This window comes from Abrus precatorius, unplaced genomic scaffold (genome assembly GCF_003935025.1).
Source record: "Abrus precatorius isolate BTA unplaced genomic scaffold, Abrus_2018 Scaffold3, whole genome shotgun sequence".
In the NCBI taxonomy this organism is placed as follows: domain Eukaryota; kingdom Viridiplantae; phylum Streptophyta; class Magnoliopsida; order Fabales; family Fabaceae; genus Abrus; species Abrus precatorius.
Genome location: NW_020874373.1, coordinates 4,013,993 through 4,033,075, shown reverse-complemented (window position 1 = coordinate 4,033,075; position 19,083 = coordinate 4,013,993). Strand labels below are relative to the sequence as shown.

The following is a 19,083-nucleotide window of genomic DNA, read 5'->3' as shown; positions in this document are numbered from 1 at the left end:
AGTGGGACTCCTTAGCTCCAGTTCTGTGCCAGCTGCCAACTATTCAGTTAATTTTAATATTTTTTATTTAGTTTACACTTAAATTTACTATTTAAACAAGTATAATTTTATTTTAATCTAATGAATGTACGGATAGATTTAAAAAATAATAAGCATAATTTTAGATTTACGAGTTAATCAATCCATTGTAAGTCAGTTTAATTTGTAATTAATTGAGATAAGATGATTTACGTGTTAAGTCTCCCATGAAGGCCAACACTCATCAAGTTGGACCAAGTCAATTTTATTTATAAATTAATATTATTGACTTTTTTTTTTTCTTTTTACCCCACATGTAATATAAAGTTACTATAATACCATTGATTTTACGTCCGTGCAATGTGTCATTTTTTAAATTAACAGGTTTATAATATCATTTTATTGTGTTTCAACCTTCTGTGTGTTCATAGATCACACGTTTGTTATTAATAAAATAATGTTTATATTTTGTTTTTATGAAATTGTCCCTGTATAATTGCAACTCGGGTGTTTTCATTATTTTTACTATTATGTCCATATAAATGATTGACGCATAACTATCTCCTTATTAATCACATAATCTTTTAAGGTTATTGAAAAATTAAAAGTGTTAATTGTAAGAAATAAAACCAAAACTAAAAAAAAAAAAAAACTATTTGTTTGTTTTCTCTTTTTAAATAAACTTTTTTGTTTTAAAAATTTAAAAATAAAAAAACTTGTTTGTTAATATAAGTTTTAAAAAATAATTTTTATTTTCAGTTTTTAAAACTGAAAAATAGATTTATTATTTAGGTGTTTTTATTTTTATTTTTCTGTTTTTCTTTCTAAAACTAACAACAGTTTAACTAAACAGTTTTAAAAACTAAATTATCAAACAAATTTTCTTTCTAAAATTGTTTTAAAATATAATTTTTAAAAAATTAAAAATCAAAGTTAAATTAAACAAGCCCTTAAAACACATTTAATTTTTTTATAATTTTTTATAGGACTCCTCAACTGAGCCTTATTTTTATTTAGATGAAAACGAAATGGGAGAAACAATATTGTGTCGGCAGGACAAGACAAAGGTCAACTGAAAGTTTTTAAAACTAATTATCAAATAAAGTTTTAATCGCATCTGTAACACAAACACGCGATTTTTTTTATTTTTAAAAAATATAACAAGAAGGCACGTGTCACCATTCAAACAAATATTTTGGGGCATGAGTGAAGTTATTATTGTATTTATGTATTCAAATGGCAAAATATTTTAAGAAAAAAAAAAAGGTGTGGTGTTGTTTGGGATAATGAAAATTTTATAAGTTAAAAATCATCTCGAAGGAAACTACATTTTAACAAGTTTCGGGAGGTCAAGAAGGAGCCAAAGATAGTCTGAACATAAGATAATATTGGAAGATTATCTAAGATCTTTGGTTTTAATTAAAAGGTACACATTTCGAGCTATTTTATGAGATTTTTGTCACATTGTTGATTTTTCTCTAAACTGCTTGAAAGACAAGAAAATATTCTAAAACCACAAAACTAAAAGATTTTTTTGAGGAGTTTTCAAGTTACAGACACCCAAAACTACTCGAAAAAAATAGAACACAAAACTGATGGCTTTCGAGGAGCTTTTGAGGAGTTTTCAAGTCCTTAACACCCAAAACTACTCGAAAAACAGAATTAACAGGAAAATATTCTAAGTTCACAAAAACTGATGGCTTTTCGAGGAGTTTTTGAGAAGTTTTCAAGTCCTTGACACCCAAAACTGCTCGAAAAACAGGAAGTGGTCAGAAAATATTTTAAGTCCACAAACCTAGCCGAGCTCCAGATTTCCTCCAGAATTGCTCGAAAAATAAGAAGTAGTCAGAAAATGTTCTGAGTCCACAAGACCAAGACAGACTCTCAAAACTCCAGAATGGCTCGAAAAGAGAAGTAAAGAAGAAACTATTCTAAGGCCATAACATTAAGAGTCTCTTAGGTTTCTCTCATAAATACTCGAAAGATAGGAGTCTTGAAAAATTCAAAAGCGGTTACTAGTAGTTATCAACATTCATCACTACGCAAAGGTGGATAGTGAACATCAACAGTTGAAGGCAGATACTAAAAAGTGTCCGCAAAAGAAGGAAAACGGTGGTGATCTTCATGTCTATAAATACTCCAAAGCACCATTTTACAAATGGCGACTTTTTGCACCCAGACACCGCACCTAAACTCTCTGAGACGCTGAAACCCTGCACCGTGCCAAACACCAGCTACAAGGAGACCCACGGTGGCCGCTGTTCGCCGTTGTGAGGAGTCGTACGTTTACATTTCAGCATATTTACATTCCTGTACCTTTACATTCTGCATTTCAATTCAAGTTTCTTCGTTTGTTTGCTTTTGTTCTTGTTTCTGCAATTCATTTCTTATTTCATACTTTTCTGAAATGAACCTCTACGTTTGAGTCAATTCTGCACGTTTAATATTCACTATTCTTGCTAAATTGCTGAATTTACGCGTCCATTTCACCGTTACGTTAATAACACACTTAAAAGAACCCAAAGAGGATCTAAATCTAGTCACCAGATTGATCTTTGGATTATTTATTTACAATTGTCATTTTTCACCGTAAACAGGTATTTAAGGACGATAAAAGAACACCCCAAATAAAATATGATATAAAGTTTTGATCTTTTGAAAAATATAATTCCTGTCCATTGTCAATCAAATTATTTCAAGCTTAATAAACAATTGATGAATTCAAATGATAAAAAGATACAATGCTCTCAAAACATGTGACGAGGAAAGGATGAATTACTTACTTCAAAATATGATATATTTTTTGTGTAATTCAAGCATTAAAAAATGCATTACTTTGTGATATTTATAAAATCACATTGCAGTACAAAAATTTAACATAAATAAAAACAGACTAGTTTTTTTATTAGTAGTTTATGTTAGATATTTTATGTGTGTATTGAAATAAATTAATTTTTGTTATAATATTAATTTAATTTCAAATTAATTTGATATCAAAATATTGAATCATATTGTTTAATCTATTTTATAAATAATTATTATTATTAGACTTATTTATAATAATTTTACAGTTATTAATAGATATAGTTATATGATTATTATTACTGAGTTAAGTATATAAATTTGACCTATCTTATTATTAATTAGAGAGATTTTTGCTCTTAACTTTTTAAAAGTCATTGTTAAAAAATCTAAAAAGATAATAGAATGAAGGTAATAATTTTTTTTTAATTTTTTTTTTGTTTCATCAATTAAAGAGACATTTTGTCATTGATTCATAATCTCAATTATTCTAAATAATTTTAACATCTAATCCTATTATAATATTTATTTATCACTTGTTATATTAAAAATTAAATTTTATTTTTCTTTCCGTTTAATCCAAACTTAATAACAATACAGGATTATTTGCAGAAGTGGTAAAATTGAAGGATAAATTGAAATAAGGTCAAAGTTTAAGATACTTATTTTCAATTTTAGTAAATTTTAAGATATATCTGAGTATATATATATATATATATTAAAAAAATATTTTGTTTCCTTAAAAGTTTTTTCATTTGTCTTCTCTTCTTTGTTTTTATAGTTTTAGTCTTTCATTCGCCTAAACGACGAAATGAGATGGAATCACACTGTTAGCTTTTCTTCTGATTGGACTATATCTAAATCTAAACATTATCGTATCTTAATGTTTAACATACGGTGCATGTAATTATTTTTCCTCGCACTTTGAAATCTAAAATTACATAAGAAATATATGTTATTGTAAAAATATAACATATTTAATTCAGAAAATGGTGAAATTTATTGCATAACAAAAAACTAAAGCATATCAATATTAATTTATTGCATAACAATTACTGATGCAGTCATCGTCCAATAGCCTAACTTTGTCTTCACTAATATTTTAATAATTGTATTAAATTTAAAAAATGATAAGAACTTAAGTTTCCTGTCTTTCTATGACTGCCACGAATCCACCTTTCACTTTTTTCTGGGGTCTTTATAGAATATAATTCGTAATTATTTTTTAAAGATATTTACTTATATTTCTCCATTTAAACATTTAAAAAGATAGAGAAATCAAAACGTTAATAGAAAACTAAAATTGAATTCGGGGAAATTAATAACATCACAACAACTCTCCAAAACGAGAATCTGCTGTCTTTAGCTAAAGCTTGTCTGGTTTTGTTTTCTCTCTCGCGAGCATCAAAGGAACACACGTTTCTGCATTCGTCAACAACACAATCACGCCAACAATATCCCTAAACTAGCACCGTATTTGCGTTTCTGGATTCTAATAAAAACCGCACTCATTTCCCATTCTCAAATTCTCTTGTTGCATTGCACTTCCAACACGGAGATTGAAATTGATTCTTGAGGTACCCAAAAAAAAGAAAAAATGTTAGATAAGTGCTTGGGAGCACAGAGGGCAAGAAGATTCCAGAGAGCTTTCAGGCATTGCAAGATTACCATCCTCTGCCTCGTCCTCACCGTTGTTGTCCTGCGAGGCACCATCGGCGCCGGCAAGTTCGGCACGCCGGAGCAAGATTTCGTCGACATTCGCAACCGCTTCTACTCCCGGAAGCTCCCCGACCCTCATCGCCTTCTCGGGGAGCTTCATTCTAAGATGTCGTTTTCGTCTTCCTCTAATTCCGATACTTCCACTTCCGCTAACAATTACAACGCCTTCGACATTAACACCACATTGGTCGGCGACGAAGAAGAAGAAGAAAGCAACCGCGAGAAACGAAACCCGAACGAGCCTTATCGTCTTGGCCCCAGAATCTCGGATTGGGATGAACAGAGATCGAGGTGGCTTCGCGAAAACCCCAATTTCTCGAATTTCTTTCGACCCAACAAGCCTCGTGTGCTTTTGGTAACTGGTTCGTCACCGAAACCGTGTGAGAATCCCGTCGGGGACCATTACTTGTTGAAGTCTATAAAGAACAAGATTGATTATTGTCGTTTGCATGGTATTGAGGTGTTTTACAACATGGCCCTTCTCGATGCTGAAATGGCTGGGTTTTGGGCCAAGCTTCCTTTGATTAGGAAACTTCTTCTGTCTCACCCTGAGGTAGAGTTCTTGTGGTGGATGGATAGTGATGCCATGTTCACGGACATGGGGTTTGAAGTGCCGTGGGAGAGGTATAAAGAGTATAATTTGGTAATGCATGGGTGGAATGAGATGGTTTATGATCAGAAGAATTGGATCGGGTTGAACACTGGAAGCTTTTTGTTGAGAAATTGTCAGTGGTCTTTGGATATTCTTGATGCTTGGGCTCCAATGGGACCAAAAGGGGAGGTTAGAGATGAGGCTGGGAAAGTGCTTACACGTGAGCTCAAGGACAGGCCAGTTTTTGAAGCTGATGATCAATCTGCTATGGTATATTTGTTGGCAAAAGAGAGGGATAAATGGGGTGATAAGGTTTATCTTGAGAATGGTTATTACTTGCATGGTTATTGGGGTATTTTGGTTGATAAGTATGAGGAGATGATTGAGAATTACCATCCTGGATTTGGTGACCATAGGTGGCCGTTGGTGACACATTTTGTGGGTTGCAAGCCATGTGGAAAGTTTGGCGATTACCCGGTTGAGAGATGCTTGAAGCAGATGGACAGAGCTTTCAATTTTGGGGATAATCAGATACTACAGATTTATGGCTTCACACACAAGTCCTTGGCTAGTAGGAGAGTAAATAGAATAAGGAATGAGACTAGCAATCCTCTTGAGGTCAAAGATGAACTTGGCTTGCTTCATCCGGTATTTAAAGCAGTGGAGGTATCATCATCTAGCTGAGCTCCTCCCTTATTCTTATGTGGTTAAATAGTCAGAAAACTGGTCAAGTCTGTGCATGTTGTTGGAATGTTTCGCATATTTAGTTGCAGAAATAGATCCTCACGACTACTTGTGTTAGAAGGTATATTATGAGAAACAGGAAAGCGGTGCATATACATGTAAATTATTGGCTCCTCTCCGTCTTAAGCTTCTTAACTTTGTAAATAATTCCTATCCATGGATTGTGACGCGAATTTGCATGAAGTAATGGAAAGGTGGCTTGGAATACAATCACTATTTGTTGTCTATGGTCCCTTGTAGCTTTCACCAGTTTCTGTTTGTAGTTATACAGTTAAAATTTCCTTGGACTATGGGCTGATGGTCTCACAAGAAAGAGGGGTCCCCACCGAATCTAATTTTATACTATATTCCTTCGTTTTTGGAGTTTGGACTTCTGTATTTTAATCTCTCATATTTGAATTTCTATGAAAAAAATTTATCTCGACAATTTACTATAAATTCTGCCCAAACATGTTTACAAGGTTTCTTGTGATTTAATATAAATTCTAGATATGGAGGCAGGAAAAACCATCCGTTGTCTGCTTTGTTACTGAAAACTGCTTTTTATCTGCATAACTTTTTTTGCTTGGTACAGATACTGAACTGCATCTGAAATTAGATATCAGTGTTTGATATTGCGTTCTTAAGCGCAAAAAAAAAAAAAAAAAAAAAAAAACTAAGTTCAGACTAAGTTGTGACAAAATACTAAGTTCAGACGGTAATTTTTTACCGTGAAAAAAGCGTTTAAGGGAAAAAATTAAAAAAGACTACACTGCTACTCAAATTTAAGACAGTTGAATCATATTTGGACAAAAGAAAAGTACAAAGCATCTAACAACTAAACAAACAAGATACAAAATACTAGGAATGTTATTTACAGCACGTGTGTTTACTCCGTGATTAAGCGGGCTGTATACAGAGGATTTCTACGTGACAGTGTTTAGTTTGAGTCCACTCCACCACAAGATTGCTACAAGGTTCAAACAAAAAGGAGCTTGAGATTTACAATAAAGAGAAAAGCAATCCATGGCAAACAAGGTTTTATCAAATCACCGGCGATCGGATTGATGGGGCGAAATACACGCATGCACCCAACCTGGCTCAGAAACAATCCAAAACACACCATCAAGCCAACTCTGGTTGCCCCAGCCCCCAACACAATGGGATCCCAAAGCACAGTGAAGAGAAGCTGAGTGAAGTAAAGCAATAGAGCCATGGGGTTTCTGTGGAATCCCCCATCTGCCCACACCATCCAAGCCGAGAGACCCATCAAGAAGCTGGAAGCCGGGCATGTGAGGTGCAGAGCCCACGAGGGTGGGAACCAGAAGGGCTTTCTCCACGTGACAGCATCATGTGCACGTGACTGGCTGTGCATGGAAGAGCCTATGCAAGCTGATAAGACAGTGAGAGAGAGAGGGAGAAAAACGGCTATGGCGAGTGACCTGAGGCCGCGTTTGGCCATCACCATTCGCTTGTCCCTTCTTTTCTTCTTGTCGTTCATAGTGTCTGGACCTGGATTGGGTGTGATTCGATGTTTGAGATCGTTGGAAGCCATGGGAGAAGGAAGAGTTAGTTTGAAAGTGGAAAAGAAGAAAGGAAAGAAGAGAAGAGAAGAGAAGAGAAGAGAAGCGAGTGTGGGGGAGAAAGTGAAGGGCGCGTTTTGGTTTTAAAGGAGAGAGCGTGGATTTCTCTCGTCAACCATGTTGGGGGAATGAGTGACACGTGGATAGATTTGATGGAGTAAATAGAAAGAGTTGGCTGCGTGTGCAAGAGACACAACTCTTGGCAGTGACAAAATCATACGTAGATAGATACGAATGCGTTTGTCTGATGAGAGGTGTGGAAGCAGCTGCAAACTGCACGTGCCCAATGCCCATTTCGTCTTTAACCCTTCTCCCCATCCACACTCAATTTCCCTTCTTCATACCCCTACTGTTACCCCAACACCTGTTCAGCTCAATTGCGTTTGCCGACACACCAACCGCCATTTTAAAACACAATAAATTAAAGGTTTGAGGAACTTCTCCATAGTTCTAATAAAAATTGTTTTAGTTATTAATATGATGTTTTTATATAAATTCTTTATTTTTATTACTAAAAAGTTAAATATAATAATATTGTTTGCATATTTTTAAACTTCATAATATATATCCAGTAAAAGAAACAATTTTAATCAAATATGGGGGGGGGGGGGTGTTATTTATTTTTTAATTGATCAACATGTGTGGTTACGAAGAGAGGAGGGAGAAGTCTATTTTTTTTTTTTGGTTGGATTAGAGGGAAAAGTTTAGTCATCAGGTCAGAAACACTTTAAATGGGCCACGGGATTGAGCCCAGAAACGAAAATTAAAGTGAATGAGGAGTGGTTCAACTTGGACGTTTCAGTTAATCGAATCGAAATGGAAATAGGAGGCAGAAGGCTGAAAAGCAGAGAAACGATGGCTGTTAAATCGGTGACGAAGTCGTCACCACCGCCGAGATCAAGAGCAATCCCCTTTCTATTTGAAAACCCCAAAATACCCTTCGCAGTTGCTCTGCTGTTTGCCGACGCCGTCCTTGTCTTTCTCATAATCGCGTTTGTCCCCTGTAAGTTTGAATTTCATACCTCTCTCTTCTTCAATTCAATTCAATTCAATTCAATTAATGGAATGCATAAGCTGATGTGATATGATGCGACTTGTCTTCAATAATTTCAGACACGAAGATAGATTGGGACGCTTACATGTCACAGGTTGACGGGTTTCTGGAAGGGGAAAGAGATTACCGCAATCTGAAGGGTGACACTGGTCCTCTTGTTTACCCTGCTGGCTTTCTTTACATTTACTCTGCATTTCACTATTTTACTTCTGCACAAGTCTACCCTGCTCAGGTTAATAATGCCTTCCAACTACATCTCATGTTTTATTCAATTTTTCACAATTGATACTTCATTCCTTTCTCTTTTCTCGATGCAGATTTTGTTCGGAGTGTTATATATCATAAATCTCGCAATCGTTCTTGCTATCTATGTCAAGACTGATGTGGCAAGGAACTCATTTTATTCAACACATTTTTCTTCTGGTTATTTGTTATTGATATGAATGTTTAATTCTCGTTGTTCTTGAAAATTGGAATGTCTAACAGGTTCCGTGGTGGGCCCTTTGCTTGCTCTCTCTGTCCAAAAGAGTGCATTCTATCTTTGTGCTTCGTCTGTTTAATGATTGTGTGGCCATTACGCTTCTCCATGCTGCATTACTCTTACTCATGCACCGAAGGTGGAATCTGGGGTTGATTTTGTTTAGGTAAAGGTTCTCTTTCTACACTTGTCTTTCTATGTGGATATGGTGTTTACATGGTTTTTCGTGATTATTTGTTAGTGGAGCTGTTTCGGTAAAGATGAATGTGCTTCTTTATGCTCCATCTTTGCTGCTCCTCATGTTGAAGGTACATTCAATGTTTAAAGTAGTATGTTGCATTCTTTGTTTCCTGGCAATCACCGGAACAGTGCTCATGTAGCCCGCTTTGTTCTTGCGTATTGCAGGCTATGGATATTGGCGGTGTGTTATTGTCGTTAACTGGCGCAGCAGTGGCTCAGGTCCCTTACCTTTCAGTTTCCTTAGTATAATTGTGATGCTATAATTGCAAAATGTTGCTTGGAATTGTATTTTCTTTCTCTATTCTGCGTGACATGTTATTTTCATCATACAAAATGCTATTACAGAATGAACAAATCTTTAGATGCCTGATGGTGGTTGTATTTTTTTCTTAAATAATCTTTCCATATTGTCAGGTGAGTTTCTCTTCTTGGGCTTCAGGATTGATTGGTTCTCAAGAGTGAGCAATGTCCAATTTTTGTAACATTAGTTAACTCCTATATGGTTAACTACTGCTACAGATATTATTGGGGCTTCCTTTCCTGGTTTCACATCCAGTTGCATACTTATCAAGAGCTTTCAATCTTGGCCGTGTCTTCATCCATTTCTGGTACTTATATTTTCAGTTTCGTATATTGATGTATGCTTGATAACCATGAACTGCAAACAATGATACATGAGATAAGGGAAATAACTGCAAACATTAGTGTCTTTGATATAATTTGAAAGCTATTTTTTGTTGGTAAAATAATGATAAATTAGATAAGGCCATAAGGGAAATAACTCAAATAGAGGCATCTAAGTTTTATTCCATGTAAAGATCATCTGCAACGCTTTGGCACCAAGGAACATAATTAGACAGGTGCCTCCAGATGCAATACATAAGCCAAATAAGCTGCTGAAGATATGGTGTCATGTGTGGTGGTGTGATTGGAGAAGCTGCTTGTAATTTTCAGGTTAAAGCTTATGACAAGTGCATAAAATTAAAATTGTGTTTGGTGTTTAAAATATCATTCACATGTATTAGATTGAAGGGGAGAATTATGATGCTGGGGATTTTACAATTAAGGACTGGTTTTGTTGATTGTGGAGTTGGGAGGGTTAGTGTGATATTTCAATGAATGGTCGCGTGTAACACATTATCTGTACTGTTTAACTTAATAGAGATACAAACGGTTTCACTTCAGTCCTAAGTCCTAACATCAAGGGGGTTAATGTAGGATCATGAAGTTAGTGCGTCGAGTTTGTGGTGCCCTTTAGTTTAGGGGTGCAAGTTTATTTTGCCCTGTTTTAATAGGTCCAGTTAGGTTTTCCTGATACATTATTTCAATTGCTTGTTACCAGGTCTGTTAACTTCAAATTCATCCCTGAACCAGTATTTGTATCCAAGGGATTTGCAATCTTTTTGTTGGCTGCTCACCTCATATTACTTGCTGTATTTGCGCATTATAGATGGTGCAAGTAGGTATAAAGGTTTATTTTACTATTCTTCTTTTTAATTTTACATACAGAAATGATTGTTATAAAACTTTTTCTGTAATGCAAGGAACTTTCTTTAACTATAGGTCAATTGCTGACATCCCATTTCCCAGGTTTAGAACTCGGCAATTTTCCTTCTAGAAATTAGCCAACTAAAGTTTTTTGACTCCCAGGAAGCTTTCTACACATGCATGAGGGTTTAAATTTACAGTTTGCTCTACTTGGCAGAAGTTACTAATTTGAGGGTTTTCTGCAATTAACCTAACCTATATAGGAGGGGGTGAATTGCATTATTAACCAATTTTTTTATTAATTGTTCTTGTCAAGTTATATATATGATAAGTTATTTGTCTTCTGTTTTGATGCAATAAACAATGTGAACCAGTCAACGAAGTGTCAACAAGAGCATAAACACAATGTTCTAGAGATAAGAATGTTGTGATGATGAGTGGACATACTAGAGTAGATAACATTCGGAATAAATATATTAGAAAGAAAGTAAGAGTAACTATTATGGAGGAAAAGATGGTAGAATTATGTCTAAGATGGTTTGCCATGTGAGAAGACCAATATATGGCCCATTTAGAAAAGAAGAGTCTATTAGATAGAGGATTGCCTTGTAGTTAGAGGTAGAAGAAGACTAAGAGCCAACTCAATAAGTACTTATAGGAAAATAAAATAAATAAATAAGGTGATATGATCAAGCTTCTTGATTAAGTTAAAATTAACTTCTACATATGCAACTATAAACTTAATAAGTTTGGCATTCTTGCTTTAGAAAATTCGTAACAGGAGGGTTAGCAATTGAAAAGCTCTTATAAGCTAGATGCTAATCCAAACTTTACGTAAGAAATACTCTACGATGTGTTTGAGAGTTGAGTTTTCATTGTGAAAAAGAAGGGAGGATGAAGTTTTCGTTTCTAATAAATATTTTCTAATTTGATAGTTTTTTAAATGAGTAAAATAAAATAATATATATAAAATAATAGATTAGTATATGCTTAATATTATATATATATATATATATTCTTATATTTTTATGAATGTTACATAAATGCTTCCTTCCATTTCCTTCTGAAACCTCATCCTTGAACATATCCTAAGTGAAACCTTAAAAAAGGACTTAGATCTAAATGATTTCTCCAAAAACCTGGTTTTCTTTGGCATAACACGATGGCATTGTTTGATCGATGTGGATCCCACTTTTTGTGGGAAATGGCTTTTGTTATTGTTTTTGTTGTATGACTAATGGCCTTGATTATTTTGAGAAAATGTTTGTTTTTTTTTTTTTATTTTGTTTTAAAAAAATTGAATGAAAAACAATGAAAATAATAAAAAATATTTTTGCAATTAAAAGTGAAAGCTGAAAATGAAAACAGAAAAGAAATCATACTAAACAGGTCCTAATATTTTAATGTTGGTCATGTTGTGGATCTACGTCCCAAGAGTTTCTATGATTATTGGGAATCTGGCATGTATAGGATTCTGCTGTACTTTGGATTGAAATATTGATGCAGCTGGATTATGTGTGTTTACTTATTTAATTGGTTACAGACATGAAGGAGGCCTTTGCAACTTTCTACGTTCCAGATATGTCTTTATGAGGCTGAAGCTTGCACTCTTCTTCTCCTCCTCTCCTAAGAATTTTGGCAAGAGTAGTTCATCATCCATCAAGATACTTACTGAAGAACGTGAGTAAAATTAGTCTTATGTAGGATTTAAGAGCATAACATAACATCAACTTTTTGCGATAAGTTTGTAAAAGTCTTGACTTTCTTTCAGATATTGTGACAACTATGTTTGTTGGAAATTTCATTGGCATTATATGTGCTCGGTCATTGCACTATCAGTTCTATTCATGGTAAGTCTGCTCGGACTGTCCTTTTCTGTTAATGATTTGGATGCAAAAGTTGCTTGGTTTAATTTTGCTTATCAAACAATACAAGAAAAGAAAAGGAAAAATAAAAATAAAACACCCTGCCATAAGCAAATCTGCTGGGTTATCTACATTATAATAAGATTGAGTTTTATCTAGGACACAGTCTGACTGCTTCCCAGTGACTATGGGAAAGACATTTTTCATAGAAATAATTTTCCTGTCATTGCCATCTACTAGATAATTTTGCATTTTTTTTTATAATTTCTTTCTTTTTTTGAGAATAGAAATTAGCTTTCGATGTAATTTTATCAGCCAGCCTTTCCTCTCTCTCCTTTTATATTCCTTCTAGCAGACGAGTAATGTGTGAACCATATTTTTGCATTGATGGTCAATGATATCGATTCTCTTATTGACTTGACTGGATCTAGTTTTCTGGTGTATTATCTACCTTCTTTATGCTGAACCTTCTTAAACTAGTTCTGTTAGACAAATATTATGCACAGAATGAAACGGTTGTTTCACGTTTGTGGTTTTGTATTCTAACAAATGCAAAGGTTCTTACTCTTGTTGTGATTTGGCTTCTGGCACAGGTATTTCTATAGCTTACCTTACTTGTTGTGGAGAACGCAATACCCGACATTGCTGCGGTATGTTAACCAACATCCCATGCTTTGCTTTAATTTTTAATTTTTAAAAATGATTTTATCTTCTATTCAATTCATAAATGATCCGTTTCTTCATGTGGAGCAAGCAGTTTGATTTTGTTCGTGGGAGTGGAGCTATGCTGGAATATCTATCCTTCAAACAACCTTTCATCAGTGCTTCTTCTCTGCCTTCACTTAATTATTTTCTGGGGTTTGTGGTCTGCTCCGCCTGAGTATCCTTATGCACAAAGTAAACCATCCTCTCACAAAGACAAATAGAAGTTCAAAGGTTCCTCTTCCTCTTTTCTGTAGAGGAAAAGGGGTGACTTTGGACAACTGGTTTTTTTTTACTTATCACGCCTTCCCTTTTGTTGTAGATGTTTGTGATGTGTCTTTGAGCAAGCCTAAGGAGTAAGGATTACTAACATGGATGTAAAACAGAATATAGGAGCAACATTAGATCTCGGTACCCTCAGTTGTTAAGGTTTTTTATTTTCAATTCTATTGATAACTTGCTGAATGTATTTGAGGGAATTATCGATATTTAATTAATATTGAGGAAAAATAATCTGTTGATATTTTACGCTTTGAAGAGGGAAATGAGAATTATTTTTTTGCTTGAATAAGTGGTTTTTTTTTTTTACCAAATAACGTGTTTTGGCTGGAACTTTTCTTTTGTGCAGTCAACCTTTTCTCATCCTAAACTTTTTATTTCTACCGACAAGAATTGTCCACTTTTTAATATCCGAATTTATTTAGTTCTACTAAAATATGGGTAAAGTCAAAAGTAATATAAAACTGTCAGTGCATCTTTAACCAAAACTGACGGGGGGGTTAGCGTTTTATAGATTTGTTTATTTTAAATTCTTGATGATAAGCAAGAGCAAATATTGAATTTTGTGAATGTTTAGCTATGATAAACCACTAGTCAATCATTTTAAAAAAAAAAACAGTTTCGTTCATGGTCTGGATGAATTATTTATTTATCAATTTTGCTTAATAATTGAATGATATTTATTGAAAACTTTTCTATATATCAATTGGGTGGCCGGTAGTATGTTTTTTCCTCTTTTTTTCTTTTTATTAGTAAGTTTCAACTATTCTTTTGCTGACATTCTTTGCATGTATGTCATATGTCAACATGAGAAACTCTCGTCAATTATAAATACACTCTGTATAAAAAAAAATTATATATTTTAAATTATTTTACTCTTGTCATGAACAAAAATTATTATACTTGTGGTCAAAAACAATCTAGACCGGTAAATTACTTTTTGGATGCCTTCTTTTTTAGGGTAAAGTTGTTTCTAAAAACATTTTTTAAAATAAAAAAGCCTAAATAAGTTATTCAAAAAGAAAAACATTGGTAAATTATTCTTAGTAACATCTTATTTATTTCATTATGATTTTCCCCTGTTCTTTTTTTTTCCAAATGTAGGAATCGGTTTGCTTATGCTCTATTTTCTCAATTGAAGATTAATATATTGTGTGATTAATTTTTAAATGGGTCATATTAATAATCTTAAGAACACTACAGGCATTGGTTATTTTTATAATTGTTTTTACTGTGAATTATGATCTAATGTTTTAAGAACACTTGTAGTATTAATTTTTTTATTAATTTTATGCGTATAATCAGTGACAGTTTTATTAATAATAATAAACTTTGTTTTTTCTTCATTATCCTGCTAACCTTTATGTAAACGGATGATAAAACTCCTATTAGAAGTGGAGTGAAATGGCATAATTGACGATCCCGCAGAGTTCAAATGGATGCGCGTAACAGTAGATAAATGGGAAGCCGCTGAAAGGCTCTTCCATTTTGCCGATTCGAAATGACGAAAATACCTTTTGATATTTTATAAGAAAATATAGTAAATTCAAACACACATAAGGCTGTACTGTCAGGTAAAATTTAACAAGCATAGGCCATTAACCCTAAATTTGAGATATGCGTTACAAAATTTCTAGTTTTTTTATTTTATTTATTTTATTTTTTTATTTCCGGGTTTTATTAAAGGGAGGGTTAATTCTGTAATTACATTTTTAACCCATTGAATGAATATAATTGTAGGGACGATTGGTCCTGAGTCTGAGTCCCTTGTTTGTTTGGTCGCGCATTTTAGGCTTTGAAACGTGTTGAAGAAGTTGCCGCTGCAGAGTTGTTCAGATCATGGTTAGGTTCTCTCTCTGTTTTCCTTTTATTATTATATCATCTTTGCGGGGCTTTATTCCCACACTCGACTTCTCATTCGTGAATCTCAAATTGAATATTTAACGATTAGGGTTTCCAAAATCCAATACCAAAAACGGGCTTAGATTTGCTTGTTAATCCTCGCAGACATGTTCATTCTCGATATTTTCTTGTGTCAGTTACCTATTCACTTTCAATTTCAAGTTTCTGCTGCCTGATTGCATTGCATTGTATGGTTTATTTGTCATTTGAATTTCATTTCATTTGTTAACTTTTGGTTCATCATGTGGTTCCTTTTAATTTATAATGTTTATATTGCCTTTTGATGACAGGACGGGCATGATTCAGAAGACCCAAAGCAAAGCACTGCTGATATGACAGCTTTTGTAAGTTGTTAAGCATCTTGAAGAGTTGATGGTTTTGTTCTGTACGATTGTGCTTGCATGCGTTTTTGTTAACAATGCTTGTGATTTCGTTTTTGAATGCGTTTATGATCATATTGTCAATCTGGCTAGTTCACCAGGATACCAATGTTTACTATGACTCTACGAGAGTGGGATAATATGCAAATCAGTGTACCTGAACGTTTGAGAAATATTTTAGCTTCTTACTAGTTTATGTTTTGAGCCATTTCTGCTGATTGGTTGTCCCAAACTCCACGATGAGTGGGACTAGTGAATTGATGCATCTGCTATTTAATTAACTAAATGCTGCTCTTGTGTGTGTCAATCACGTTTGACCTTTGTTTGCCCCCTTTCTCTCTCTTCAGGTGCAAACTCTTCTTCAGCAGATGGTGAGTTGTATACTTTAGGCTCGAAGAGCTGCGTTGCTGATTTTGCAGTATTATTTCACTGTTGCTAACAAGAATATTGTTTGCAGCAAGTTAGATTCCAGACAATGTCTGACTCCATAATTACAAAGAATATCCTTTTCAGACACTCTTCTAGTCCATAAAGTAAGTTAATCTTAGAATTTGCATGGAAACTAGTTTCATAAAAATGGTAATTCCTTATAGTGATTTTTCCCCTTGAAATAAGATACGATTCAAAGAAGTCAGATGACAGGAGATAAATTATTTCTGGAGACAGCTGCATTTTGAGCTTTTTCTTTATAAACTCAATACTTCCACCCTTGCAAATGTGCACACAGTTGTGACTCTTGACTTAATGCAATTTATATATGGGTATCTGTGGTGTCGTGTATGTTGGCTGAAGCCAGGAGATGGGCTATGATCTAAATTCTATTACATGGTTATTATTGATTTGCCCATGAAATTGCTTGAGTAAAGTTTTTCCTTGACGTCAATGCACTTGATGAGATGGGAAACCGTATAAATGAGTTGGAGCAAAGCATCAATGACCTAAGAGCAGAGATGGGAGTGGAGAGCACTCCATCACCTGCGGCCCCTGCTAAGCCAAAGGAAGAAGAGTCGAAAAAAGAAGAGGGTTCCGCTTAAGTAATGTTTCGTGTGCAACTGCATTTTTTTTTTAATTGTCTAGTAATACATCAGGGTTTTGTTCAGCAGTTCAGAGTCCAGTTATTTGGCATGTACCCATCAGTGCACTTTCTCTTTTGTACCTTAATCTGTCTTAACTGTTCAAAAAAAAAAAAAAAAAGAAGTATGTGCACTGCTGCGACTAATGGTCTGCCTTTTCTTTCTAATTCGAGATGACTAGATTAGGTGCTACATTTACTTCCGTGTTGTTTCCTTCTTTCCCCTTTGCATTTTCTGGGTTGTTACCGCTTATTAGTTTTCTGATTGTACTAGTGCGAAATGATATATGGCAGTTTTATCAAAAAAACAAGCAACCATCGGTGTATTGTGATATTGGCATCCGTGTATGGTTATTTAAGATGTGATTGGTCAATTGGTTTCGCTACTCTTTTGTACACTTGTTTTCGTACTATTTAGCACTTTCGGGTGCACTATATTCTAATATTGTGCACCGCTGTAATTCGAATATATATCCTGGAATATAAAAAAGATCAAGTACATATTTGGTCGTGCATTTTTAACGCTATAAAGTATAAACTAAGGTTCTGATCTAATGAGCTACTCTGTAGTTCTAAAATTACAAGTGTTCAGGAGATAGCAACGCAGAGTCAAATGTGGAAAACCTTTTATTGCTTTTCAATCTCATCCTCTCACCAGAAAAGGAATTTCACATCCTCTACTCATGCTGGCGAGAGAAATCAATCACCCAAGGTATTCACCCTTCTATGTGCGTTACAGCCCAATGTTTAGTTTCTTGTAATAGTGCTCGTACAAGTTTGACTCATCCGAATAGGGCCCTAGTTCATGTAGCAGGTCCAACAGTGTCCGACACGAAAAGTAGTCTAACCTAAATTTTGGTAAGAAAAAGGTGTATTTTTTTTGCAAGTAATGGTCAATTTACGTCAATATATTTTTCAGAAGCCGTTTTATGTCGATGTTTGATCTAATAAATAAATAATAGATATATTTTATTCTCATATTTTTAAACTACTATTATTTGCATATGAGCTTCAGTAACTACTGTAGCTATTACATCCGAGAGTCCCAGATGAACAGTGTTGTAGGTTCGTATGGATTACCAAAGATAACCATAAACATGGACAAAACATTTGATTTGACCACTATTGACTTACAGTTCCCAATAGTTGCCTATCTATGTACAAGATTTTGTTATTTGCAAATCTGTATTTAAGACACAGCACCCTCGAATTGACGACTTTTACAACCTCTTAAAGTATAAAATTAAGTGTAATAACGGATTGCCTATCTATGCATCAATTGTACGTAAACATCATATTTCTACCATTCATCTTACACTGCCCCTCCCTTTTCCGACGAAAAATAATGGTTAAAGCGGAATAAGCAGCATATATTTTACTGTAGTCACACATGTTAAGCTTAATTTACATAAAATTACGAAAACGAAGAGGAGAGAACACCATTCAAAGCAAAACATAAACAAGCGTGATGAACACAACTAGAAAGCATATTCAACAAAAGAAAGAGTAGAAAGAAGGTTCACATTCTTCTAAGAATTACGGCAACGAGTGATGGCGGGGCATCCACGAGTGTAAGGATTAGCATTTGCACCTGGCTTGCAGTTGTAGTAAGATGCACCCCTCCTAGAACATGGCACCGTGTTCCGCTGCAGCGCTTTGTAGCTTATATACTGTGAGGTTGCTAGGATGCGCCTGTGGGACTCTGATTCCATTCCAAACACACCATCTGCTATGCACTCTTCTATGGAGCCTTCGCAGGGTGTTGTTGTTTTGGGCACCCACCTTAGGGGGTGCTCACCTATTGCACCCACCATGGACATGGCCACCATGAACAAGTGCAAGGCTAGGAGTAAGGAAAAAAATGTACTGGACATTGTTTTGTAGTGAAGGTGGTGGTGGTGGGGGTGGTCTTGTTCTTGTTTCAGTTTCAAGTGTTTTATTCTTTCTTTTCTACCATTTTATAGAAGAAGCTTACTTGGAGGGTAAGAGCGGGTAAACAACTTGTTTTACAAGGATTTCAGTTGTATAACAAGGGACAATTTTAAGGAAATGTCAATTTTCATTTTCATGAGATTAAAAATAATCAATATTCAGTAGTTTGATTCTCTCAATCTAAGAATGAAAATAATTATTTGACTACCACAAAATGGACGTTGATCGAGTGAAGAGAAGAGAGAGAAAGAAAA

At 34.5% G+C, this 19,083-nt stretch overlaps 4 protein-coding genes across 6 annotated transcripts; 3 read left to right on the top strand and 1 right to left on the bottom strand.

Moving 5' to 3' along the window:
• Positions 1–4,417: 4,417 nt before the first annotated feature.
• Positions 4,418–5,815, top strand: LOC113860639 (xyloglucan 6-xylosyltransferase 2-like). Its single transcript, XM_027493087.1, has one exon. The coding sequence runs from the start codon at positions 4,418–4,420 to the stop codon at positions 5,813–5,815; it is 1,398 nt and encodes a 465-aa protein (XP_027348888.1).
• An 865-nt stretch (positions 5,816–6,680) lies between these two features.
• Positions 6,681–7,442, bottom strand: LOC113863646 (translocator protein homolog). Its single transcript, XM_027497292.1, has one exon. It carries the CDS (start codon positions 7,407–7,409, stop codon positions 6,834–6,836), a length of 576 nt encoding a protein of 191 aa, XP_027353093.1. The 5' UTR covers positions 7,410–7,442; the 3' UTR covers positions 6,681–6,833.
• A 735-nt stretch (positions 7,443–8,177) lies between these two features.
• On the top strand, positions 8,178–13,735 carry LOC113862765 (dol-P-Man:Man(5)GlcNAc(2)-PP-Dol alpha-1,3-mannosyltransferase). Of its 2 annotated transcripts, none has more exons than XM_027495949.1 (12): positions 8,178–8,440; positions 8,551–8,723; positions 8,809–8,874; positions 8,978–9,135; positions 9,211–9,277; positions 9,375–9,428; positions 9,729–9,817; positions 10,552–10,668; positions 12,241–12,377; positions 12,469–12,547; positions 13,156–13,212; positions 13,320–13,735. In XM_027495949.1, the coding sequence occupies exons 1-12, from the start codon at positions 8,254–8,256 to the stop codon at positions 13,486–13,488; spliced, it is 1,353 nt and encodes a 450-aa protein (XP_027351750.1). In that variant the 5' UTR covers positions 8,178–8,253; the 3' UTR covers positions 13,489–13,735. The 2 variants fall into 2 exon arrangements, with proteins under 2 accessions (XP_027351750.1, XP_027351749.1); XM_027495948.1 differs by having other exon boundaries at positions 8,809–8,877.
• Positions 13,736–15,286: 1,551 nt separating this feature from the next.
• LOC113862868 (heat shock factor-binding protein) lies at positions 15,287–17,210 on the top strand. 2 transcript variants are annotated; one of them, XM_027496132.1, is made up of 5 exons: positions 15,287–15,385; positions 15,736–15,789; positions 16,173–16,196; positions 16,283–16,325; positions 16,714–17,210. In XM_027496132.1, the coding sequence occupies exons 1-5, from the start codon at positions 15,383–15,385 to the stop codon at positions 16,857–16,859; spliced, it is 270 nt and encodes an 89-aa protein (XP_027351933.1). In that variant the 5' UTR covers positions 15,287–15,382; the 3' UTR covers positions 16,860–17,210. The 2 variants fall into 2 exon arrangements, with proteins under 2 accessions (XP_027351933.1, XP_027351935.1); XM_027496134.1 differs by having other exon boundaries at positions 15,323–15,390; positions 16,714–17,089.
• The last annotated feature ends 1,873 nt before the right edge of the window (positions 17,211–19,083 follow it).